The sequence below is a fragment of the Notolepis coatsorum genome, assembly GCF_963971535.1.
Source record: "Notolepis coatsorum genome assembly, contig: SUPER_8_unloc_1, whole genome shotgun sequence".
NCBI lineage: Eukaryota > Metazoa > Chordata > Actinopteri > Aulopiformes > Paralepididae > Notolepis > Notolepis coatsorum.
This window is the reverse complement of record NW_028174873.1, coordinates 2,070,759-2,097,684: the sequence shown is the minus strand read 5'-3', so window position 1 is coordinate 2,097,684 and position 26,926 is coordinate 2,070,759. Positions and strand designations below refer to the sequence as shown.

At 46.4% G+C, this 26,926-nt stretch overlaps 1 protein-coding gene across 1 annotated transcript in view; it reads left to right on the top strand.

The window, feature by feature from the left end:
• pom121 (POM121 transmembrane nucleoporin) overlaps positions 1-26,926 on the top strand; it is a 49,202-nt gene that overhangs the window by 8,014 nt on the left and 14,262 nt on the right. The window contains exons 4-11 of the mRNA XM_084338374.1: positions 1,393-1,467; positions 2,569-2,731; positions 6,946-7,014; positions 8,551-8,633; positions 10,303-10,385; positions 13,023-13,144; positions 14,896-14,995; positions 17,758-18,039. Coding sequence (XP_084194500.1) covers positions 1,393-1,467; positions 2,569-2,731; positions 6,946-7,014; positions 8,551-8,633; positions 10,303-10,385; positions 13,023-13,144; positions 14,896-14,995; positions 17,758-18,039 — 977 coding nt within the window. The remainder of the gene's footprint in view (positions 1-1,392; positions 1,468-2,568; positions 2,732-6,945; positions 7,015-8,550; positions 8,634-10,302; positions 10,386-13,022; positions 13,145-14,895; positions 14,996-17,757; positions 18,040-26,926) is intronic.

Genomic DNA, 26,926 nt, shown 5'->3' with positions numbered 1-26,926 from the left:
TTTAAACATTACTGTCTTTTTACTATTATGTTCCTTACTACTATATACTCCTACTTATCATGCTAATATGTGTAACACTCAAGTTTGACACGATTTGACGAACAATCCCACTAACCCTTAGCTGCCAGAGATCTACTCCTGCTGACTTGTTGTTCACGTTTTACATTTAGTCATTTAGTTGATGCTTTTATCCAAAGCAACTTACACATTGTGTACAACCAGTCATCAGGAGGGGTACACCAGTCATCAGGAGGGGTACACCTCTGGTGGCTAAGGGTAAGTGGCACGCTTCGTCCAGTGGTGTCCAACTTCAGTGCTACACTCTTTGAGTGCAGGGTAGTATAGTGTGGTGAAACCGGACTCATCAATTGTGTCGTAGACGGATATTCAAAGTCTAAAGTGGGTATAAAACAGGAGGGAAGACTGTCGGGTTTTAAACTGGATACCAAACAGAGAAGGTAAAGACGACGTTAAACTGTTAAAACAGTAATCCAGAACTATTTTATTGCACTGTAAAACATTTTTTTTATGTCTGCACTTTATGTGCTCATTTCATGTCTATTCTATTCTACTACTTATTTGCACTGCACTATTGCACTATTTTACGCTTGTCTATTCTATCTTACTCTTTTTATTGTCTATTTTTAAAACTGAATCAAACCATCAATCAAACAAGGTGGCCTGTTGGGATGTTGGATCCTAATGTGAAAAACTGTGATTTTATATGTCTGCACTTTATGTGCTCATTTTATGCCTGTATTTTTTTCTGTTGTGAAGCACTTTGAGCTGCAATTTCTGTATGAAAGGTGCTATACAAATAAAGTGTATTATTATTATTATTCATGATCAATATATGTTTAATAGTAAGAACACATGGGTACATGTAGGTTAAATGAGCTTGGGAGGAGGGAGGGAGGGAGGGAGGGGGGTAAGGAGGGAGGGAGGGAGGGAGGGAGGGAGGGGGGTAGCGAGGGAGGGGGGTGAATGAATGAATGAAAACTTTATTTAACAGATTGCAGAATGGGTACAATACAGTACGGCTCAATACATACAATTGTTAAGGGGATGCAGACCTGAGAAAGACGTTTGTCTTGTTTCCATCAGGGTCCCCCATTTTCAATTCATATAGAGGGAGGGAGGAGAGATTGTAAGGAGGGAGGGAGGGAGGGAGGGAGGAGAGATTGTCCAGAAACCACCGTTGCAGCACCGGAAGGGGCAGGGATTATGAATGGTTAACCCTTTCACTACCACATCACACAGAAGGTTAACTCTTTCACTAACATGGTTATAACCGTCTGTAGTGTGGTAGTGAAAGGGTTATTAACATACAACTATAAAGCGGGATTTTTCTTTTGTCCATGTTTCTAAATCATGCCCGTGTCTCTCCACCAGGCGCGCCGACAGCGGCAGCAGTGCACATTCTGCATTCGAGGCCCTTCTGCCCAACGGAAGTCCGCCGCTGCCCAAGTGAGTTGGAAGAACCTTTTTTGAGATCTTTTATGTGTTTTTACTCTTTGAGGTCAGCTGCTCTTGCTGCTCGACTCCTGCCTGGTGAAGAGCGCTGACCGCCTGGGTGTGGGTGTGTGTGTGTGCACCCCTCCCAAGAGGATCTGTGATGGAGCATTCTAGTGGGGGGGGGGGGGGTCGACCGCCTGGGTGTGGGTGTGTGTGTGCACCCCTCCCAAGAGGATCTGTGATGGAGCATTCTAATTGGGGGGGGGGGGGGGGGGGGGGTCGACCGCCTGGGTGTGTGTGTGTGTGTGCACCCCTCCCAAGAGGATCTGTGATGGAGCATTCTAATTGGGGGGGGGGGGGGGGGGGGGTTGTTTTCTGTTAGCGGACAGACATTAACAGACTGATAATACAATAAAGAGGTGGAGTAAGATCAAATGAAATATGAACTAAGTTGAGCACAATAGAATATAGTATAATTATGAAATAAAATTATATATAGGCCAGGGCTGTACAACTGTAAATAAAAGAGGTTGAATAATATTAAATGGGATATAAACTAAATTAAATATAGCAATAGAATACAATAGAATCTATATTCAATCTATATTATTGTGCTTTGCCACACAGTCATTTCTGCTCCCAGCGTCTCCAGGCCCCCCCCCCCCTGGCTGCTAGCAGAAACACTGTTGTAATAAATACATATTATTATTGGTTTTTTAATCTTTATTTAACCAGGCAGGTCAATTAAAGGAACACTCCAACATTTTGGGAAATTAGCTTATTTGCCATCTACCCTGGAGTTAGACAAGAAGACGCATACCTTGTTCTCATCTGTGCATGCAGTAGGAGTAGGAAGACGTTGGGAACTATAGGCTAATGGAGGAACCTACTTCCAGTGACTGACGCTAAGCTAGGCTAACGGTGCACGTCTTCCTACTCCTACCGCATGCACAGAGAAGAAAAAGGTATGCATCTTAAGGGCTTGTGTCCATAGCGGACGTTTTATCAGTTGTCAGCTCCTTCCTGGAGGTACTTGTTAAATCTCCACAGATGCATGTAACTCCAAAGGCTGCAATGTAATAATACTTTTATTGCGTGTTTTTCTTTTTTAAGACCAGGCGCCCTGAAGCGGGGACCAAACTCTAACGAGGAGTCCACCGCGAAAAGGTCTCGCCGTCAGCTCTGGGAGGCGCGGTCAGCGGAGAGCAGCCATTCGGCGGCTTCTAGTAGCGGTACCCAGGCCTTGACGCGCAACCCCATCCACAGAGCCCGACAGGTACAGCCTTGACTCACAACCCCATCATCCACAGAGCCCGACAGGTACAGCCTTGACGCGCAACCCCATCCACAGAGCCCGACAGGTACAGCCTTGACGCGCAACCCCATCCACAGAGCCCGACAGGTACAGCCTTGACTCACAACCCCATCATCCACAGAGCCCGACAGGTACAGCCTTGACTCACAACCCCATCATCCACAGAGCCCGACAGGTACAGCCTTGACTCACAACCCCATCATCCACAGAGCCCGACAGGTACAGCCTTGACTCACAACCCCATCCACAGAGCCCGACAGGTACAGCCTTGACTCACAACCCCATCATCCACAGAGCCCGACAGGTACAGCCTTGACTCACAACCCCATCATCCACAGAGCCCGACAGGTACACGTGATTACAGGCAGCCATGTTTGAAGAGAGATGGCTATACACAGGCATTCCATAAAATACAATGCTAAGCTTAAAGGCCAACCTTCACGTTGTATTTTTGTTCAATAAACAATGTGGACTAGGCCAACAGTGACTTTCATGAAGAAAGAAAAAAAAAAGTATTGAAATTGACCCAGTTTTAGCGTTTTTATCAAACATTTTGTCTGCCCAACACAATCACCACGCACATGCATATTTTAATCAATGGTTCATAACGTGCGTGTGTAATCGAAATGATCGTCACAACAGGTGCAGGGCACCAGGGGGCTCACCAGGGGGCGCTGAGAGTCACACACAGCTAGTGGCAGGCACTGCAGGCAGAGAGCCTTGCTACCATAGATATATGCTTGCTACTACTAGCCGAATGAAAATGTATCTGTTTCACCTAACACTATTGCTCCGTGATTATAGCCATCCATCTCTAAAGCTAACCACTATTTGTAAAAGCCACAACCACGTTACCATATTTGTAATAATGTAAATCATTGTGTCGTTGTACACATATTGTGTTTATAACGTTAGTAGCTAACATAGCTTAGCTTGGTAGCTATTGTGCTAACAACATATCCCGACATCCGGCTCGCTGGCCGGCATGAACGGCCGACCCAAAATGGTTCTCTCCTCTCTGTACACCCCGTCCCCACGGGTACCCTGCCGGGGGGCCCATGGACGCGACAACGGCGACAATGGTGGCAGCCTGTAGGGTGCTCGAGCCCGTAAAGGCTAGTGGTACACGATAGCTATGAGCTAACTAATGCTACAGGCTCAAACACCCTACGCTACGGCCGCCGCTGTTGTTGCGTCCACAAGCTCCTCCGCAGGACACCCGCGAGGACGGGGGCACACAAAGAGGAGAGAACCATAGGCTAACGTCAGTGTAGTGGTCCCGACTGTAGGCAGCAGGGACGGCGGAGCTATTGGGCTAACTGTGATTCACCGAGTGGGCCACCATTGATCTAGTACAGGGGTGGCCAACCAGTCAGAGACTAAGAGCCACAAAAAAATGACTGTGGTACCACAAAGAGCCACACCATATACCAGCGTTTCTCAACCTTTTTTTTCAGTCACGGCACCCTTCATGTGTTTATAGGTCTCACCCTCTGGCCTCTGAAGTTGCTAATGTCTTTTTTATTTGGGCCTCACAGGGTTAAAAGTACCCTGTGAGACCCACGGTTGCAAAATTACAAAATCACTTTTAGCCATTTAAAAAAATAATGTTTATTTAAAAAATGTTAAAGGGGAACTATTTTACTATTTCTTTCACTATTTGGGCACTTTTACACAATTCCTGTGAGTCTATGGAACACCTAGGTTTTTTTTTTTTTAAATGCATTGTTTTGTATTTCTAATCAAGTACTAAAAACCGCATTTTTCTACCTCAAACCGTTTTGAGGCTGGGCTCCAACCACTGTGTGGCCTGGTGCCAACTGCCACATCAACTGCCACATTATTATGCAGCTGAGAAATCTCTGACATCACAGATATGCACATTTTCAGATGACTCAGTTCAGTGAGGGTGAATATTGTGAGAGGAGAATTGGAAGAATTCGCCAATATGAGAATTAGAGACATATATCCTATTAATATAAGTCCACATAGCTAAGAAACAATGGTAAACACTGAAAAAAGCCATTTATAAGATAGTTCCCCTTTAAGCACATGTATAGTCAATTGGTCCTGTTGTTCAGCCTCACAATGCTATTTGATAGTAAATGTGTTTATATGTCCCACCCTCTGGCCTCTGAAGTTGCTAATTTCTTTTTAATTTGGGCCTCACAGGGTTAACCTCTAAAGCCCGAGATATACAGTAAAAGTGTATATTTTCAGCATTATGTTTGTTTACCAATTATTTTAACTGTTATTAGTGAAATATAAGATTATAGAAATCTCAGGGCATTGAGTCGGAAACCGGCGCATATTGACAGGAGGAAGTGGCACAGCCAAAAGTGAGTGTAGTCTTTTGAAGGAAGAGACTCAGGGCTTTCAAATTTCGAAAAACTACCCTACCCAGCCCCTGTCAATCATCTGACTTCTGGATTTACTTTTTAATTTCTCTTATTTTTTGGGATTATCTCCCACAAACCTGAACGTTATTGCCATAAAACAGAACGCAGTTAGTTTCTCTACCTTTCTGTGAACGTCTTGCAAAAAACGGTGTTGCAATATGATGAAGAATGGTGGAGAAATTTACATTATAAAAAAGATGGCAGAATTCAGTACTGTATCTACAAAACCTTCTGTTTAATCATCTTCCCTTTATTCATTTGCTTAGATTTTTCAGGTCTGGTCAATTTTAGCATGGTGTTATTTACAGTCAAAGATATATATTTTTTTTAAATAGAATTGATATTCTCCTTTGGTTCATTACAATTTACTCAAGCCTAGTAACAGACACACTATTTCTGACACTGATCCATATATGTCCCTAGATTCAGATACCAAGAACATGCAAATGGACCATTTAAAAAAAAATTGTAAATGTTTATTCTACGTCCTTATGGAATGAGTGACATAAAAAAAAAAAGTAAAAAAAAAAAAAAAATTAAAAAAAAAATTAAAACAATCTTTTTTTTTTATTTTTTTTTTATTTTTTTTTATGGATGGAAGAGCCGCACATTGACGGGCAAAGAGCCGCATGCGGCTCGCGAGCCGCGGGTTGGCCACCCCTGATCTAGTACTATGACCCGGACGGGCAAGGCATTTCCTGAAGTGACGTCACGGCCGTGCTAGCGTCTGATAAGCTCTTAGATTCGGCTCATTAATATGCACCTGTAGTGACGTCGGCGTTTGATACGCTTTTTTGATTCGCGCGTGCATGTTATTCGTGCGTGGACCTTTTTAACTCTTTCAGAGTGGCATTTCCGGTGTCAAATGGAAAAAAATAAATAATGAAATTATATACCAATGATGTAAACTACCCATAATTGATCAGTAGGGTTTAACCTGGAGGTTGGGCTTTAAGAAATAAAGGTAATGAGTACTATATACAATCATCTACAAATATACAGTTATGTTTTTATTTTTATTTTTACTTTATTTTTTAGCGTTTATCGCTTTTCCTGGTCAAACATGACCGACAGATACAGTGAGGGTGAAATGGGGGAGAGAGCAGGGGAAGACATTTGGCAAATGACGGCGGGTCCGGGAATCGAACTTGGGTCAGCCGATCCGCGACGCAGCGCGGTACATGGTGTGCTACTGGAGCGCCCTACAGTTGTGTTTTTAAAGTGACCTTTTTGTAATGTATTTGTGTGTGAGAGAGTGCAAATGAGGATGTGTGGTGTGTGTGGAGAGATCAGTGTTCTGATGGCCTGGGGGAAGAAGCTGAGTCTGAGGGCTAGATCCACAAAGAATGGATTGCACGGTGCAAGTTGCACCCTTTAATAACATTTTCATTCAATCAATCAATCTGCGCAGTGATTGATTGAATGAAAACTGTATTAACAGATTGTAGAATGGGTACAATACAGTACGGCTCAATACACACAATTGTTAAGGGGATGCAGACCAGAGAAAAACTTTTGTCTTGTTTACATCAGGGTCCCCCATTTTCAATTCATAATGAATTGTAAGTAAGGGTGCAACTTGCTCCGTGCAATCCATTCTTTGTGGATCTAGCCCTGAGTCTCTGTTGTTTTTTATGTGGCGTGTATGTACCTGACAGTACCTCTAATGTACCTCTAATGATGAAGCTGTGTGCAGCACGAGGTGGTTTGCTCCAAAGGGTGAGTGACGTCAGAGTTGGCAGAATGTCTGATTGCTCTCCACGTTCTCGTCCGCAGGGGAAGAGACCCGCCTCGGACCGGAACTCCATCCAGAGCTCCTACAGCTCCTCACACGGCCTCTCCCAGGTACGGCCTCTCCGCGCTCCCCTCCCAGGGCTCCTAGGGTCATAGATATGTTATAAAACATGGGGAAATCATGGAAATATTTCTTGGATAAAACAAGATATAGATTTTATTCCCCGCTGAACGACAGGGCAGTGCGATTATAGTCCAACCGGGCATGTAAGGACATTAAACACCAAAGATCCTCACCCAGCTCTAAGGCTGCATTCACTTTTAAGGCCGAGATGTGCTTCATCTTCGGTGGTTGCCGATATTTTGCGCGTGGGAGCGAGACCGACATACTTCCACGTCAGTTCACTGTGGGGGGGGGGGGGGGGGGGGGGGGTAGTTTTTTGATGCTTTGATCGTCACCAACGGCATACGTTGTGGAGTAACGTTACACACACACACGTTCGGATCGATATGAAGACATGGTTGGATCAACGCAAGATTGATATCATATAGCCCTTACCTCGACTAGGATGTACCCCAAAAAGAATATTCCAATTATCTGATGGCCATTCCAAGTATTGATTGTCTATCGTGTCGCCAACATAATCCATCATGCATCGGGAGCATTTGATCCTTCTCACTCCGACCGTTATAACCGCTCAGCTTGCACAAAAAAATTAAAACTACCGGAGACATTTGATCGATGCACAGGCCAAGATACAAGGTTTCAAAGGGTGCTCGATACCGCCACCTGGGAGGATCTGGCCGGTACTGCACCCTCAGCATCGCAGTATACCTTCTACCGGCAACATATGGTTCCCTGACATTGAATAGGATATAAAAATCGGAAAAAAGGAAAAACTATCAAATAACGTATATATACATGGTTGGCGTTCAACGGTTGTCCGCCAAACACGTATATAAACGCGGTTGGTGTCCATTGAGTTAAACAACAAATGTGTGTTTATTTTGCAGCAATTCTTTGTCGTTGCCGCCATCTTTAGTGTTACATCCCCTCACACTCCAGTTCTCAGGCTGCAGCTGGTTTGAAAGTGAAAGTAAACCGGCTTCTCTCCTGGCTGTGGCTCCAGGGGAGTTGAACAGTTCTGGCTCTGCTAGTTTCTTTTCTATCTTTGGTGCTTTTTTCGTGGACAAACCACCGCACATGTGCACCGTGACTCGTGACTGGAGGCTAACTCTGCTAGCACACATAGCCTACTGTGTACAGACGGTTTCAAACTGTATTTTAAATTAGAGAGCAAACTCTAAAGACAAGTCTGTACACTGTCTCTGGTTTTAAAGTTGCAGGTCACAAAACAACAATATTTTTTTAATTGTCATTATTAACGATTATTGAAATATATGGCTATCGCCCAGCCCTAGTACAAATGGCTATATTTTCGGACTTCCTCGGCCAGTCTTTCTTCGAATTGGTCCATGTGTTTTTATGTCGTTTATGTAGTTAATTACGATCGATAACGGAACGCTCCGACCGAGCTCCCCGAGAGGATAAATGGTAAATGCGGAAGTATTACAGTTGATGACATTAAGGAATGGCTGCTTATGGATTTATTTTTCTTTCTTTCTTTGTCCTCCACGTGTGAGAAGGCCTCCAAACACGGCCTCTCCCCGCTCTCCAGCGTCAACTCCTCCCGCTCTCACACCCCAGAGAGAGCCGCCAAAAAGCCTAGGTACGTTTCCTGTTTCACGTCTCACTTTTTACATTGCCACACGGAACGTGGAGCACATATCTGAGCAAAAACTGTGATGTGTATATGGACTGATTTCCCTCATTTACAGTCTGTATAGGCCATTAATGAGATCAGTGTAGAAAGAGAGAGAGAGAGATTAAACATGTTAGTAGCAACTGGTTTCTTTTTGTCAATGTCGCTCCTGAGTTGGTCATGTACCTCTGGTCTAGAGTATTTAAACGTGATGCTGCATTAGAGAACAGCACAGTAAGTCAGAGTACCTCTGGTCTAGATTATTTAAACTTGATGCTGCATTAGAGAACAGTACAGTAAGTCAGAGTACCTCTGGTCTAGAGTATTTAAACTTGATGCTGCATTAGAGAACAGTACAGTACGTCAGAGTACCTCTGGTCTAGAGTATTTAAACTGATGCTGCATTAGAGAACAGTACAGTAAGTCAGAGTACCTCTGGTCTAGAGTATTTAAACTTGATGCTGCATTAGAGAACAGTACAGTAAGTCAGAGTACCTCTGGTCTAGAGTATTTAAACTTGATGCTGCATTAGAGAACAGTACAGTAAGTCAGAGTACCTCTGGTCTAGAGTATTTAAACTTGATGCTGCATTAGAGAACAGTACAGTAAGTCAGAGTACCTCTGGTCTAGAGTATTTAAACTTGATGCTGCATTAGAGAACAGCAGGAATGGTTGTGTGGAGTGGTGCTATTTGTTTAACAGGCGTTTTACAAATTTTACTTTGCTGCAGTCAACAAACTTCAGTCAAAATATTTCATTTTTGCTTTCTCTTTAATCCATGTTATCTGATCATATATTGATCTCTTCCATATCGACCAGCCCTATTCTGATGTGGTGTGTTATCCTGGTTTAAAAAAAAATTTATCCTCTCTTTCTCCGATTTTCTCTGTTTTCTCCCCGTCCCAATTTAGTCGTTGTGCCAATCCCCCCCCCCCCCCTCCCCTACCTGGTTGTTGTGCGCATGTTCTCCTACTGGTCGGTACAAGGGAACCCTGAAGTCATCCGCACGCTTCTTCCGACACGCGCGGCGACAGCCAGTGACTCTTTTTTCACCTGGCAGCGAGGACTCTCATTGGTGAAGTGTAACGCGTGGGAGGGCACGCTGCCTCCATCAAGTCCTGCCTCCGCTGAGCAAGCGCCCAGACCTGACCTGTAGGCGTCGCTGTCCACAACGCCAGATTCCCACCCATGACTTGCCCTCCCCCTAACTCAGCCAAACGGGTTAGTATAGCGATCAGCCCAAGCCTCAAGCAATGCTGACTCCGGGAGTCGAGACCGCAGCCTCTTGCATTGGTGACGAGCGCAATCTCCGCTACGCCACCTGACCGCCCGTGTGTTATCCTGGTTTGATTTAAATGGACACTCAAACTTTATGGGAAATGTGCTGCTTACCGTCTTCTCCAGAGTCGGACAAGAAGATACCAATCTGTGCGTTCAGTAGAAAGCTAGCCTAGCTTAGCACAAATTAATCGAACTCCCTGGGTTTTAAGCTTGGCTAGTGGGCCGTATTGGCTTCGGAAGAGATCGATATCATGGATTAAAGCAAAAGAATGTTGGGATGTTCCTTTTGAATGAAGTGTGTGAACTCGTATTGTAGTGACTGATCTACGGTGCCTTTTTTATTTTATTTTATCAGAGACGAGGAGGAAACCCACGAATCTCCCAGTTCCGCTTCCTCGGTCAGATCAGAGACGTCGCCAGACGCCCCCACCAAATCCAGTAAGTCTCATGAAGTCACACTCTAATGTGTCTCTCATGAAGTCACACTCTTAATGTCTCTCATGAAGTCATACTCTAATGTGTCTCTCATGAAGTCATACTCTAATGTCTCTCATGAAGTCACACTCTTAATGTCTCTCATGAAGTCATACTCTAATGTGTCTCTCATGAAGTCACACTCTAATGTGTCTCTCATGAAGTCATACTCTAATGTGTCTCTCATGAAGTCACACTCTTAATGTCTCTCATGAAGTCATACTCTAATGTCTCTCATGAAGTCACACTCTAATGTGTCTCATGAAGTCACACTAATGTCTCTCATGAAGTCACACTCTAATGTCTCTCATGAAGTCATACTCACACTCTAATGTCTCTCATGAAGTCATACTCTAATGTCTCTCATGAAGTCATACTTTAATGTCTCATGAAGTCACACTCTAATGTGTCTCATGAAGTCATACTCTAATGTCTCTCATGAAGTCATACTCTAATGTGTCTCATGAAGTCATACTCTAATGTGTCTCATGAAGTCACACTCTAATGTGTCTCATGAAGTCATACTCTAATGTGTCTCTCATGAAGTCATACTCTAATGTGTCTCATGAAGTCACACTCTAATGTGTCTCTCATGAAGTCATACTCTAATGTGTCTCTCATGAAGTCATACTCTAATGTGTCTCATGAAGTCATACTCTAATGTGTCTCATGAAGTCATACTCTAATGTGTCTCATGAAGTCATACTCTAATGTCTCTCATGAAGTCATACTCTAATGTGTCTCTCATGAAGTCACACTCTAATGTCTCTCTCATGAAGTCACACTCTAATGTGTCTCATGAAGTCACACTCTAATGTCTCTCATGAAGTCATACTCTAATGTCTCTCATGAAGTCACACTCTAATGTGTCTCATGAAGTCACACTCTAATGTGTCTCATGAAGTCACACTCTAATGTGTCTCTCATGAAGTCATACTCTAATGTGTCTCATGAAGTCACACTCTAATGTGTCTCATGAAGTCATACTCTAATGTGTCTCATGAAGTCACACTCTAATGTGTCTCATGAAGTCACACTCTAATGTGTCTCATGAAGTCATACTCTAATGTGTCTCTCATGAAGTCACACTCTAATGTGTCTCATGAAGTCACACTCTAATGTGTCTCATGAAGTCATACTCTAATGTCTCTCATGAAGTCATACTCTAATGTGTCTCATGAAGTCATACTCTAATGTGTCTCATGAAGTCATACTCTAATGTCTCTCTCATGAAGTCACACTCTAATGTCTCTCATGAAGTCACACTCTAATGTGTCTCATGAAGTCATACTCTAATGTGTCTCATGAAGTCACACTCTAATGTGTCTCATGAAGTCATACTCTAATGTGTCTCATGAAGTCATACTCTAATGTGTCTCATGAAGTCACACTCTAATGTGTCTCTCATGAAGTCACACTCTAATGTGTCTCATGAAGTCATACTCTAATGTGTCTCATGAAGTCACACTCTAATGTGTCTCATGAAGTCACACTCTAATGTGTCTCATGAAGTCATACCTTGAGCTGCCCGAGGAGACGGGATTCACCAGAGTTTTAAGTACACCAGCCTGCCCTGGGCTTCATCTGTCATCTAAACCACATTCTTCAATTAATCAAATCAAATTTATTTGTAAAGCCCGACAACACACATTAATGTCCCCATGGGCCGGACACGTCTTCTTTAAACAAGTCAAGAAGAAACATCACAATAAATCAAGAACGAAACAAAAACATCGTCAGGGTTTTTCCAACAGACGCTTTTTAATAAAAGTGACGCCTATCTCGGCATAGACCTTTTCATAAACATTCTGTTTTGGCCCAAGTGATTCACTCCTTGTTGCAGCGCAGCTGACGGGAGAGACACTGGGTCCAAGCTGTAACCCTTAGCAACGGCCATTCTTCTGAAGAGGTCTAGACTGAAAAGATACTGGTTCAGATCTTCTGGCTGCATTTGTGGGAACATTCATGTCATGAGGCACGACCACGTATGGAGTCGACCATTAAATTACATGGCTTATTCTCCTTAATTATATACGTGCTGGAGTTAAAACACTGTCTTAAACTTTTTATTTATTTTTTTATTTAACCTTTATTTAACCAGGAAGTCCCATTGAGATACAAGATCTCTTTTGCAAGGGAGACCTGGCCAAGATGACAGCAATAACATTTGCAAATATCAGACAGCAATAAAATGTGCGGTACATCACACAAGAACATAATAAAAGTGCATGTATACAATATACAATACATCACATATAAACATAAAAACACAAAACGAAATAGTCTACATAATAGTAAAAGTGTACGACAGTAAAATACAGGGTAATTTTGCAGTTTTGCAGCTGGGACCCGACTACAGAAAGCAGCGACATTCTTCTTGTAGGAAGTTATGTAATACAGATTTAAATCCGCAGAGGGAGACCAGGGTATCTAAGTGGATATGGTCCTGTAGCCCATTCCATGCCCAAGGTGCGAAGCTTGAAAAAGCTGTTCTTCCTAGTTCAGTGTTTATTCTCGTTTTTTTTTTTTTTTTTAAAGTAGCCATCTTGTGGACCTGGTATAGTATGTGTTGTTCCTGTACTAAATGTGGTCTCGTTTCAGGTAAAGTGAGTGTGGCTCCTGAGGTCCCGGCCGCTGCCTTGGCGCCCTCTGTTGGCAGCAGTGGGAAACAGAAACGCAAGATCCAGCTGGTGTCCAGTCGTCGTGGAGACCAGATATCTCTGGTGAGGACTAGGGTTGGGCATCGTTTGGATTTGAACGATTCCGGTTCCGATTCCGATTCTCCATATCGATTCCTGTTCTAAACGATTCTCGATTCCGATTCTTTGAGGTGCAGGTCAAAACAGGTCACAGCTTATTTCGAAGGAGATTTTTATTTATTTTTTTATTTCAAAAAGAAAATCATACTATTCACATTTTCAGTTGACTTGATACAGTTTAATTTGGTTGCTGTACTGTAACTAGGGTAAAAAAAAAAAAGTAAAAAAAAAAAAAAAAAATCGAAATTTAGAATCGAAATTCAAATATGTTACTTCCGGTTCCAGAACCGGAAGTTAGGAACCGGTTCCTATTAGAACCGGTTTTCGGTGCCCAACCCTAGTGAGGACTGTCTGCACCATTTGTCTCCGTTATCCAGGATCATGCACCTAATGTTTTTTAATGTTAAAAATCTGATCCTAGATCTGTCTTGCTCAGAAATCAAAGCAACGCCACTCATAGAAAGATTGTGAATGGAGAAATTGGATTGTGTCTCTCAAATCACTTTTTGTCAAAACGAATGGCCTTAAGTATATTCTCTTCAGTAAAACGAATGGATTGGGTAGATACTTGGACAATACTAATGGTTGGGTAGATACTTGGACAATACTAATGGATTGGGTAGATAGATACTTGGACAATACTAATGGATTGGGTAGATACTTGGACAATACTAATGGATTGGGTAGATAGATACTTGGATAATACTAATGGATTGGGTAGATACTTGGATAATACTAATGGGTTGGGTAGATAGATACTTGGACAATACTAATGGGTTGGGTAGATACTTGGATAATACTAATGGGTTGGGTAGATAGATACTTGGATAATACTAATGGATTGAGTAGATACTTGGATAATACTAATGGGTTGGGTAGATACTTGGATAATACTAATGGGTTGGGTAGATAGATACTTGGATAATACTAATGGATTGGGTAGATACTTGGATAATACTAATGGGTTGGGTAGATACTTGGATAATACTAATGGGTTGGGTAGATAGATACTTGGATAATACTAATGGATTGGGTAGATACTTGGATAATACTAATGGGTTGGGTAGATACTTGGATAATACTAATGGGTTGGGTAGATAGATACTTGGATAATACTAATGGATTGAGTAGATACTTGGACAATGCTAACTAGGGGTGGGGGAAAATATCGATACGTAGTAGTATCGCGATACTTTGCGTGGCGATACTATCGATACAGGGACGCCAAGTATCGATATAATTATTTATAAAAAAAAAAGTTTTTGTTGCATAAGAAAGTTGCATTGTCATTTCAATACCTGTAATAGTACAGTAGTCCACACACGTGTGCATTCAGTTAAGTTGGAATATGACTGTAATACAAACAGTTCAGTTTGTCAGGTACATGCAACACAAATTACAGTGTTTACATCTGTCTGCTTGAGAAAATACCATGTTCTGCAATAAAAATTATTGAAGTGAGATGAACAGACTGAACGTGTTGACAAAGTTTGACTTCGCAGTTGAAAAAAGGTAATAAATCGCAATATTAATATCACAATACTCAGCATATCGCAATATTAGTGTCGCAATACTATCGTATCGTGACTCAAGTATCGTGATAGTATCGTATTGTGAGGCCTCTGGTGATTCCCACCCCTAATGCTAACAGTTGAAACCTGTGGTATCGGTACATAGACGGCTGAAATGCTCAATATATTCTACTTCCCCTACAGCCCCCACCTCCAGAGCTGGGATACACCATCACTGTGAAAGACCTGGACCAGGAGAAGAAAGCTGTCCTCAGCAAGATCCAGAAGGAGCTGGAGGAACCCGGTGAGTCACTTCTGTTCTGTCCTACTGCTAGTGGAAGCAACACCAAAGTGTCTGTTCTGTTCTGTCCTACTGCTAGTGGAAGCAACACCAAAGTGTCTGTTCTGTTCTGTCCTACTGCTAGTGGAAGCAACACCAAGGTGTCTGTTCTGTTCTGTCCTACTGCTAGTGGAAGCAACACCAAAGTGTCTGTTCTGTTCTGTCCTACTGCTAGTGGAAGCAACACCAAAGTGTCTGTTCTGTCCTACTGCTAGTGGAAGCAACACCAAAGTGTCTGTTCTGTTCTGTCCTACTGCTAGTGGAAGCAACACCAAAATGTCTGTTCTGTTCTGTCCTACTGCTAGTGGAAGCAACACCAAAGTGTCTGTTCTGTTCTGTCCTACTGCTAGTGGAAGCAACACCAAAGTGTCTGTTCTGTTCTGTCCTACTGCTAGTGGAAGCAACACCAAAGTGTCTGTTCTGTCCTACTGCTAGTGGAAGCAACACCAAAGTGTCTGTTCTGTCCTACTGCTAGTGGAAGCAACACCAAAGTGTCTGTTCTGTTCTGTCCTACTGCTAGTGGAAGCAACACCAAGGTGTCTGTTCTGTTCTGTCCTACTGCTAGTGGAAGCAACACCAAAGTGTCTGTCCTGTTCTGTCCTACTGCTAGTGGAAGCAACACCAAAGTGTCTGTTCTGTTCTGTCCTACTGCTAGTGGAAGCAACACAAGTGTCTGTTCTGTTCTATCCTACTGCTAGTGGAAGCAACACAAGTGTCTGTTTTGTTCTGTCCTACTGCTAGTGGAAGCAACACCAAAGTGTCTGTTCTGTTCTGTCCTACTGCTAGTGGAAGCAACACCAAAGTGTCTGTTCTGTTCTGTCCTACTGCTAGTGGAAGCAACACCAAAGTGTCTGTTCTGTCCTACTGCTAGTGGAAGCAACACCAAGGTGTCTGTTCTGTTCTGTCCTACTGCTAGTGGAAGCAACACCAAAGTGTCTGTTCTGTTCTGTCCTACTGCTAGTGGAAGCAACACCAAAGTGTCTGTTCTGTTCTGTCCTACTGCTAGTGGAAGCAACACCAAAGTGTCTGTTCTGTCCTACTGCTAGTGGAAGCAACACCAAAGTGTCTGTTCTGTTCTGTCCTACTGCTAGTGGAAGCAACACCAAAGTGTCTGTTCTGTCCTACTGCTAGTGGAAGCAACACCAAAGTGTCTGTTCTGTTCTGTCCTACTGCTAGTGGAAGCAACACCAAAGTGTCTGTTCTGTCCTACTGCTAGTGGAAGCAACACCAAAGTGTCTGTTCTGTTCTGTCCTACTGCTAGTGGAAGCAACACCAAAGTGTCTGTTCTGTTCTGTCCTACTGCTAGTGGAGGCAACACCAAAGTGTCTGTTCTGTCCTATTGCTAGTGGAAGCAACACCAAAGTGTCTGTCCTGTTCTGTCCTACTGCTAGTGGAAGCAACACCAAAGTGTCTGTTCTGTTCTGTCCTACTGCTAGTGGAAGCAACACCAAAGTGTCTGTTCTGTCCTACTGATAGTGGAAGCAACACCAAAGTGTCTGTTCTGTCCTACTGCTAGTGGAAGCAACACCAAAGTGTCTGTTCTGTTCTGTCCTACTGCTAGTGGCAGCAACACCAAAGTGTCTGTTCTGTTCTGTCCTACTGCTAGTGGAAGCAACACCAAAGTGTCTGTTCTGTTCTGTCCTACTGCTAGTGGAAGCAACACCAAAGTGTCTGTTCTGTCCTACTGCTAGTGGAAGCAACACCAAAGTGTCTGTTCTGTTCTGTCCTACTGCTAGTGGAAGCAACACCAAAGTGTCTGTCCTGTTCTGTCCTACTGCTAGTGGCAGCAACACCAAAGTGTCTGTCCTGTTCTGTCCTACTGCTAGTGGAAGCAACACCAAAGTGTCTGTTCTGTCCTACTGCTAGTAAGGCTGTCCCAACAGGGTTCGGAGTTCGCCAGGGTTTTTCAAACAGACGTTTTGGATGTTCGTTTTTTTATTAATTCATTTTATCATTACAGATCCTACAGGTGCGGCATTGCATAGTCTATCTGTGAAAAAAAAATTGTTTACAGTGGTGGCTGTTCATGTAAACAAAGCACTAAATATAAAGGGAACAGACGACCTGTATCGCGGTCAGACAGCAGTCAGACATAATATCATATAACGCAGACTCACTTTTTGCCGCCGGCCCGGTAGAACCTCGCCGTATGAATTGGAACAGCCGTCGCATGTCTCCCAGAAGCTTTCTAGTCTGGCGGGCTTGAATTTTCCATAAATGTGTATTTAATCCATAAATCCATTTTGTTAGATCCAGTACTGACTGTCTGAATGTATCTGTGATCAGTCATTTGAATTTCCTGGTTGACTCGCCCGGGCGTGATGTCACACGAAAGCCGGCCGCACTCAGCCAATAGACTATTTTATTCTAAACAGTTATATTAGTGTGAACGTATTTTTTTCCCCCCGAACGTTCAAACCCATTAATTAAAATCCGAACGCCAGCGTAACGAATGAACGTTCGAACGTTCGGGCTCAGCCTTAACTGCTAGTGGAAGCAACACAAAAGAGTCTGTTCTCTCCTACTGTGAAGTGTCCTTGGGCAGGATACTTCACCCCTAATGGCTCCCGATGACCAGGTTGGCAGGTTGGCACCTTGCATGGTCGCCACCGCCGTCGGTGTTGCGAGTGAATGGGTGAATGTGAGGCATACGTTGTAAAGTGCTTTGGATATAAGCGCCATATGAATGCAATTAATTGAGCCGTATATTTGTCCTACTTCCTCAGAGCCCGAGGAGCCGGTCCCTCCACCGGCCGCGGTGACCACCACCTCTCAGCTGGCTTCATTCCTCAACTCCACCACCACTCTGAGCAGCCTCCTGGCCGCCCCTCTGCCCACCGCCTCCACCCCTGCCAAGGCGGCCGCCTCCATCCCCGTCATCAACCTAGATCCTCCATCGAGCGCCATCAGCACGGCGTCTGCTCCCACAGCCGCCCCCGCCCCCACTACTGCCTTTGCCTCCAGCCCCCTAGCTAGCGCTACATCGACCACCACCACCACCGCCGCAGGTATGACTAGGATTAGTCTCATGCTAACTAACGGCAGTAACTATGCAAACAGTGAAACTGAGAAAAATGGCTTTAAAGTTCTTTGACTATCCTGTAGGGGTGTAACGGTACACAAAAAACACGGTTCGGTACGTACCTCGGTTTAGACGTCACGGTTCGGTACGGGTTTTCAGTACAGTGGGGGAAAGTTTGGCTTTCCATGTTCCACTCAGGGGTGATGTAGTGTGTGCAGTAACTAATTGTACTTGTAGGGCTGTCGACGAATATTCTATATTGAAATTAATAATCGACTTGTTAAAAAAGAGAGAAAAAAAAAGTATGGTATCATTAAACCACTACCGCTTTATGTACTTTAACTACTGGCCATACAGTACACGATATATGAATATGATGAACACTTCCCACAATGAAATCGGTTCCAGTCAAAGGTATTAATCAAGTATTTAATGGAGCAAAAGGTACATAGGATACTTTACATTATTCTTTGAATGCACTTGTAAGGCAAAGGAATATGCGTAGGCAAATCAATAACGAATGTCCATTCTCTGGTTACGCAGGAGGTAATTATACAACTTGAATCTTAGGGAATCATATCTATGGTGCACTAGTAAGATAGCGGGCGATACTGGAAGGGGTTCCCACTGGTTGTAAGCCAGCAGGGGGGGTAGAAGATCTGTCGGTAGTAGGACGTCTGGTCAATGATGACTAGGGAGACTTCAGGTACAGAAGCCGGTGCAGTAGCCTCTTGATCCACAGACGAATACAGCTTGGTTCTCTTGTAGACTGTAGCTCCACAGGGAAGAAAGCTAGTCGGCCTCAGGCTCTCTGGGCGCCGACTCGACTTGACTCCTCTCGGGGTAAATCCAACACGTGCAGGCGTCGGCGATTATCCGCTCCATAAATCACAGGACCAAAGCAAATATATTCCAGCCGCAAAGGGCTATGTAGTCGTCGGGTAGATTAATCCAGTGTACATGTCCATACGGCTCTCGTCTAGGTCTCCTCGGGTGAAAGCGCCATGTGGTCGGCCCAGCCTGGATAAGAACTCTAGCTAATACGAGGAAGCGTTGGAGATGCTGGTCACTGTAGAATTCTAACCGCACGATACACTATACACAAATAGACTATTAAAGACTTAATAGAAATATGTCGCACTCGACGGTATAGCGCCAAACTCTGACAATTCAGTTACTAATTTGCACGCGGTCTCGATGCTCTATTCTGGGGCCAAACAGGCCATACTTCACCGCACGTTGTATCGTGGGTGAGGCTTCAACTTATCGGTAACATACTAAGGAAGGTAAGGGGGTAAGGGGCTTCTATATTCACCTGCGCCGTATTTATACGCACGGTGAACAAACTAGTTCCAATCTCATTTCTGTCGCGTATCCCTGGGCAAGGCCGGGCATGTCCAGACACATCTTGACGGTGACTTTGAACCTGGCTCCGGAGGCCGGTCCCTGGCGCCGGTGGACCGCTGTCCAATAGGAGAATGAACTATTATGGTCTGGGCTAAAGGGATATTCCGTGTATATGTACAAGGAATATACAGGGGATATCAAAACGATATACAAATACTATGCAATATATATCAATAAATAAATATATATATTCGGTTTAATCTGATCCTTTGTAACAGCCGCCCCCTAATTAGTCCCACCTAATTAGCTAAGCAGAGACAGATTAACCGCACTGTCCACTACTCAATGTCTGCTGTGAGGGGTCTGTCAGTTCACAAAGTCATGGGGTCATGGTCGTCATCGATGGTATCGGGGAGCCTTGGCAGTTCTATCAGCCTCGCCACGGGTCGGGTGTAGGTCCGCCCTTGGACGAGCACTTCGGCTGCTCGGACCTTTCCGTCGGCACCGGTGATCACTTTGCTTACGCGGCCGGCCGGCCACATAGCTCGGGGTAGTGACTGGTCGATAATCATGACGACTGTTCCTTCTGTCAAATTGTCTCTCTCTTTTACCCATTTCTGGCGGGTCTGTAGAGACGGTAGGTAGTGGAGTAGGAAGCTGTTCCAAAACTTGTCAGCCAATACTTGACTGTACCTCCACATTCTTCGGCCGTTCGCTTCTTCAGGCCTGTACATTGTCTGTGGTAGCGCGGGGTCCAGGCGCCCCATCAAGAGTGTGTTGGGGGTGACTGGGTCGACATCTGCTACATCACTTGAGACGTAACCGAGGGGCTTTGAGTTCAATACTCCCTCGATCTCCGTGAGGACTGTCATTAAGACTTCTTCCGCCACGGTCTGGGCCCCAAGCACGGCGTACAGGGCTGTCTTTATTGAACGTACTTCTCGTTCCCAAGTTCCACCGAAGTGAGGTGCGTTCGGGGGATTAAACTGGAAGTCAATCTGGTATGGAGCGAGGTGGGTCTTAAGTTCTGGGCCCATAGCTTGGAAGCTCTCTCTCAGCTCTCTTTCTCCGCCTTTGAAGTTTGTCCCGTGATCAGACAACAATATAGACGGTTTTCCTTTACGCGATGTGAATCTTCGGAAGGCCATAAGGAATGAGTCTGTGCTCATGGTTGGAAGGAGTTCTATATGCATCGCTCGGGTGGTCATGCATTTGAATACAATACCCCACCGCTTCTCGGTGCCTCTTCCTTTCTTTATATACAGCGGGCCGAAACAGTCCATACCGGTGGAGTGAAAGGGCTTGTCGCCGAGTCGGAGGCGACAGGGAGGTAGGTCAGCCATCCGGGGTATACTGGGCTGCGCTCGCCACTTACGACAGTCTAGACAGGTTCGCTGGAAGCGCCGCACTGCTTCTCTCCCTTGCAGTATCCAATAGCGACGTCTGATCTCCGCGAAGACTCTCTGCCCCGGCGTGATGCACATCCTCGTCGTATTTCTTTATGATCAGCTCTGTGACCTTGTGTCGGCTGTTTAAGACTATCAGGTACTTGACGTCATCCGGTAAGTCTGGAGCTCTCCGCAGACGACCACCCACTCTGATGAGACCATGGGCGTCGCTCTCGGGGGCTAGGTGGAGCAGTCTGCTGTCTGATGGGACGGGCTTTGCTCCCTGTAGACAGTCTAGCTCATCGGGGAACGAGTCTCTCTGGGCTCGTTGTAGTAGAAGAAGTTCCGCTTCTTCGTAGTCAGCTGCAGTAATGTCAGTAGTGAACCTCTGGGTGGTGCCACAGGAATGTCTTTAGCTGCGCACTTTCTAGGGTGAGGCAATCGTCTATGTCGGGGTCTGTGGAGACGAGTGTGTTCAATCCACAGAACATAGATTTCTTGTTTTCTGCCTCCTCTTTACTCGCTTCCCGTGGGGTGGGTGTAGGCCACTCTTCTTCCGGGAGCTTGAGGAACTCTGGCCCGTCACTGTATAGGTTGTGACGGGTGAGGTCATCCAGGGACATTCCCCAGGTGATGACGTCAGCTGGGTTGTGTTTTGTGTCCACATACCTCCAGCTTGCTACTTCTGTTAAATCTTGAATCTCTGTGACTCTGACTCCCACGAAGACCTTGTATCTGCACGAATCAGACCGGATCCATGTGAGTACTGTTGTGGAGTCTGACCACAAGATTGTTCTTTGCACCGGAATGGTGAGTTCACGTTGGATTAACGTGGCGAGTTGCGCTCCTGCTAGGGCTGCGCAGAGCTCTAGACGCGGGATAGATTGTTGCTTTCGTGGGGCTATTCTTGAGCGAGCCAGGATGAAGGCAGTATGTATTTCTCCTCCCTCCTCTCGGGCACGCAAGTAGGCCACCGAACCGTAGGCTACTTCGGAGGCATCGCTGAAAACGTGCAGGTCCATCTGGCACGTCTCCGGCCTCACTGTGGGTGGGAAGTAGCTGCGGCGTATGTTAACACCTGGGAGTGAGCTGAGTTCCGTCTCCCACTCTCTCCATGTGGATGCAAGGTGTTCGGGTATGGGGTCGTCCCAGCCCTGGTCCTTGTCCCATAACGCTCTTACAATCATCTTTGCCCTGGTGGTGTAAGGTAGAATACATCCCAACGGGTCATATTGTCTGGCGAGTGTTCTGTATACACTCCGTCTGGTGGTCGGTAGTGCAGTCGACCTTCCCTGCTCCTTGGTCAGGGGTGTGTGTTTATAATGGAGCGAGTCTGTTTTGAAGCGCCAGACTAGTCCTAATGTCATTTCTTGGGCTTCTCCTGGGATGGTCGCCATCCAGGTCTCGCTGCTTGCTGCCTTGTCCTCGGGGGAGAGGCTGCGCAATACTTGCGGGTCGCTGCTGGCCCACTGCCTGAGATCAAAGCCGCCTTTGATCAGGGAGGCGCGGAGCTTGAGTAGAAGGGCCTCGGCTTCTTCTGGCGTCGAGACGCTTTGCAGACAGTTGTCCACGTAGAAACTATTTTCTCAACTTTTTCGGACCTCTTCATCAGCTGCTGGGTCCTCTGCGACGTGTTTTTGCAGTGCAAACGTAGCACAGCATGGGCTGCATGTGGTTCCGAAAGGGAGGACTTCCCATTGATAGATGGCTGGTTGCTCATCCCCGATCCTCTCTCTCCATAGGAACCGCAGCAGGGGCTTGTCCTCCTCCACTAGTCTCACCTGCAGGAACATCCCTTTGATGTCGCCGCTGATGGCCACCTTGTCCTGGCGGAAACGTAGTAACACGCCTAGTAGGGAGGGGCCGAGTGTTGGGCCGGGCAAGAGCTCTTTATTCAGATTTTGTGATCCGATCTGGTAGCTGCAGTTGAACACAATACGATCCTTGCCGTTGTGGTGGACTTTGTGGTGCGGCACGTACCATGATTCAGTCGTCTGATCGGCCTCTTTAATGTCAATTTTCTTTATGTGTCCCGCTGTGATTAGCTTGTTAATCTCAGCGCGGTACACAGTCTCTTGAGCGGGGTCTCTGGCTAGGCGCCGCTCTGTGTTCAATAGATACCGCTCCGTCGCTTCTTTTGGGGCGTGGAAGGTAGGCATACCCTCTCGCCTCAGGAGTGGAGTTGCGTATCTCATCACTCCATTGACTTTGACTCTCTTTGTCCCTTGCTCGAGGAGTGCTATGGCGTAAATGTCTTCCTTGGAACGAATGTCTTTCTTTTCGTTCTTAAAGGGCATTGTCTCTAGTGTCCATAGCCTCTCGGCATGCTGTAGGAGGGTGGTGTCTTCTTCTGTCACTCTGGAGTGGAGGCAGTTAGTGGCTGCTGTTCGGTTAAGAGACTTAGCGAGGGGGCCTTGTAATGTCCATCCTAGGCGGGTCTCGACTGCTGCAGGACAGCCTCTGGGCCCTGTGTGGACCCGGTCTATCGGGACTATGAGGTCTGCATGGTCGGAGCCTATCAGCAGGGTCGGGGTGGCACCGTCTATGGGCGGGATAGGTAGTTGACGCAGGTGCACATATTTATCCATCAGCTTGGCGATGGGGTAGGTGTACTGCGACAGGCCTATTTCTTGGCTGGTGAAAGCATTAGTAATCCTATACCGTCTCTCTGGCTGCCCGCTTGCTGCGATAGTGAAGGAGACATTCTCGCCCTTTATCGTCTTTAGATCTCTTCTTATTGTCCGAATCGTCATCTGGTTTTCGCTCCCCCGCAGCCCCAGCTGGGCCGCAGCGGACGCGAGGAGAAGGGTCTTCTCTGACCCGTCGTCAAGGACGGCGTAAGTGTCCATGACCTTGTCTTGGTAACTCAGTGTTACGCGGACCACCTTTAAGAGCACTCGGGCGCCCCCGCTGCTGGCGGGGTCAATGTACATAACACTTGCCTTTGTGCTGCTTGAGGGTGCAGGCTTTCTTCTGTTACTGTCGTGTAGGACATCTAGGTGGGCTCCGTCACACCGACTACACCTCTTCTTTAAGCGGCAGTCGGCTGCCATGTGACTGCGCGCACATCGGTAACAGCGTCGGTTGGACTTTATCCATTGACCCACCTCGTCGGCGGTCATCTTCTTGAATGTGTCACATTGTGACAACCAGTGTTCTTTCTCGCAGTACGGGCACACCATCTTCCACTTCTCTTTCATCGAGGGGGTACTGTGGTTCTTGCTGCTCGGTACTGGTTCTGATTGGTGCATGACGGTCACCAATCTTCGGCCATCGTTTGCTCTCCTAGGTCCCTCTCTGGAGCTTGGGGTGCTCCGCATGAACGTATCCAACCGTAGGCTGTTGACTTCTCTCGCTAGGAAGTCGGCTAGGTCTAGGAGGGATGGCTCGGGACCGTTAGGATCACGGTGGTCTCTTTGCCGCCTGAAGCGCTCTTGTCGGGCGGGCGGAAGCTTCTCCCTACCAGGGATTGTACCTTGATAGACAGGTCATCTAGTGAGCGATTGTCTGTGGCTGGGGGTAGGCGGTCGATATGCCTTATCTCTTGTATTACGTAATCCCATATGCGTCCATATCTTTGGTCGAGTGCTGCTAGAGCCGCTGTGTATGGGGTAGTAGAGGTGGCATAGGCCAGCGCTATATTGTGCGCTCGGGGCACCTTGAGGTGCTTCAGTAGGATAGCATACTTGTACGGTTCGTCTGCTACATCGGACATCATTGTCTCTAAGCACATTCGTAGCTCGGTGTACTGTGCTCTGTTCTCGTGGGTGAAGTCCGGAAACGTCGGTGTGCCAATGTATGATGCCATGGATGGCTGGCACATCGGTGAGCGTTGGAAGAGAGGCCTCCTAGGCGAGTCTCCTCTTACGCCTCTTGGTGGGCTGGTACCTGCTGGGTACCATGGCCCGCGTATCCAGGTGCTATTCCTCGGGGCTGGTCGTGCGTCAAGCTCACCCGTGAATTGAGTCGGGGGTCTGTAGTGCAGAGCCGCAGGGGTAGAGCCTGGGCTGTACTGGACCTCCTGGTCCTGTGGAGTTCTGTGCTGCTGTCGGGCTTGACTCTCCTCCTCTCCCTCTTCTTCTTGCTCTGGCAGGTCCTCTAGATCCTGTAGTCGTCTATTTAGCCTCTCCGCGGTGTAGACCGTTTCTTCCTTGTAGCTGGTCCTCGCGTGGACCGGTCGGGGAAGGAGTTCGGAGGGGGGTATAGGCTCTCTCTGGTGGTCGGGCTCAGGGTCGCTTGATCGGGTAGGGGAGGGTGCCCTTGACCCGTGTCTTGACGAGGCCCTGGAACCCCGTGCGGAGGGAGGGGGTGTCGCCCTGGCGATCAGCTGCTCCATTATCTGCGCTTGTAATCGGTCGCGCTCGGCTTCGCGTTTGGTGAGAGCGATGTCGCGCTCTGCTTCTCTTTGGGCACCAGCAGCGGCGCGCTGGGCTTCGGCGGCGGCGCGCTCTGCTTCGGCGGCGGCGCGCTCTGCTTCGGCCCGGTCTCTTACCATATTCTCTTCCGTCTGAAGGCGTCTAATCTCTAGACGTATACGATCTTCGTCGCTCCATTGCTGCGCTTGAATGCGTTCTCTTTCCATGGAAGAATGTTCGCGCTCGCTAAGCATCTGTGCTTGGAGTCGATCGCGCTCTGTAGAGGCTGCTAGGCTGGCGAGGAATGCCTGTGCCAGCATCTTGTCCGCCCCGCTGGGGGAAGACGCTGGTTGAGGTGATCCGCTCCTGGCAGTACTCGTTGGAGATCTGTTCTCCTGTGGCGAGTCCTGGAGATCCATCTCCGGGGTCTCTTCTTCTTGTAGCGGGTAGAGTTCCATCCCTGGAGAGCCGTCTTTATCCTGGAGCTCTCCGGGGACTACTTCTTCGGTCTTGGCGGGGGGTAAAGTCGTGTCAGGTCCCTCCTGGTCCCTACCGTGAGCTTGGTCAGTTACATTAGAACCCACTAGGGCCTCTATTGGCGGGGTAACCTGGGCGATAGGGTCGGACATAATTTTACTATCTACTTTTTCCGCGTTTACCGTCTGTAGAAGGCTAGGTAGTATATTGGCAACGTAATCCTCTAAGTACTGAGGTGTCTGCCGTCTACGCTGCGGGCGATCTACTTTAGGAGAACCGTTTTGTGGAGTGTTCATCATAGGCCATGTCAATATTAATACCACTATATTAATATTACACTAGTTACCCTCCGGCTCGAAGGACCAATTGTAACTGAGGGGTACAATTCCCTGACTGTATTGATAAGTATTAAACCACTACCGCTTTATGTACTTTAACTACTGGCCATACAGTACACGATATATGAATATGATGAACACTTCCCACAATGAAATCGGTTCCAGTCAAAGGTATTAATTAAGTATTTAATGGAGCAAAAGGTACATAGGATACTTTACATTATTCTTTGAATGCACTTGTAAGGCAAAGGAATATGCGTAGGCAAATCAATAACGAATGTCCATTCTCTGGTTACGCAGGAGGTAATTATACAACCTGAATCTTAGGGAATCATATCTATGGTGCACTAGTAAGATAGCGGGCGATACTGGAAGGGGTTCCCACTGGTTGTAAGCCAGCAGGGGGGGTAGAAGATCTGTCGGTAGTAGGACGTCTGGTCAACGATGACTAGGGAGACTTCAGGTACAGAAGCCGGTGCAATAGCCTCTTGATCCACAGACGAATACAGCTTGGTTCTCTTGTAGACTGTAGCTCCACAGGGAAGAAAGCTAGTCGGCCTCAGGCTCTCTGGGCGCCGACTCGACTTGACTCCTCTCGGGGTAAATCCAACACGTGCAGGCGTCGGCGATTATCCGCTCCATAAATCACAGGACCAAAGCAAATATATTCCAGCCGCAAAGGGCTATGTAGTCGTCGGGTAGATTAATCCAGTGTACATGTCCATACGGCTCTCGTCTAGGTCTCCTCGGGTGAAAGCGCCATGTGGTCGGCCCAGCCTGGATAAGAACTCTAGCTAATACGAGGAAGCGTTGGAGATGCTGGTCACTGTAGAATTCTAACCGCACTATACACAAATAGACTATTAAAGACTTAATAGAAATATGTCGCACTCGACGGTATAGCGCCAAACTCTGACAATTCAGTTACTAATTCGCACGCGGTCTCGATGCTCTATTCTGGGGCCAAA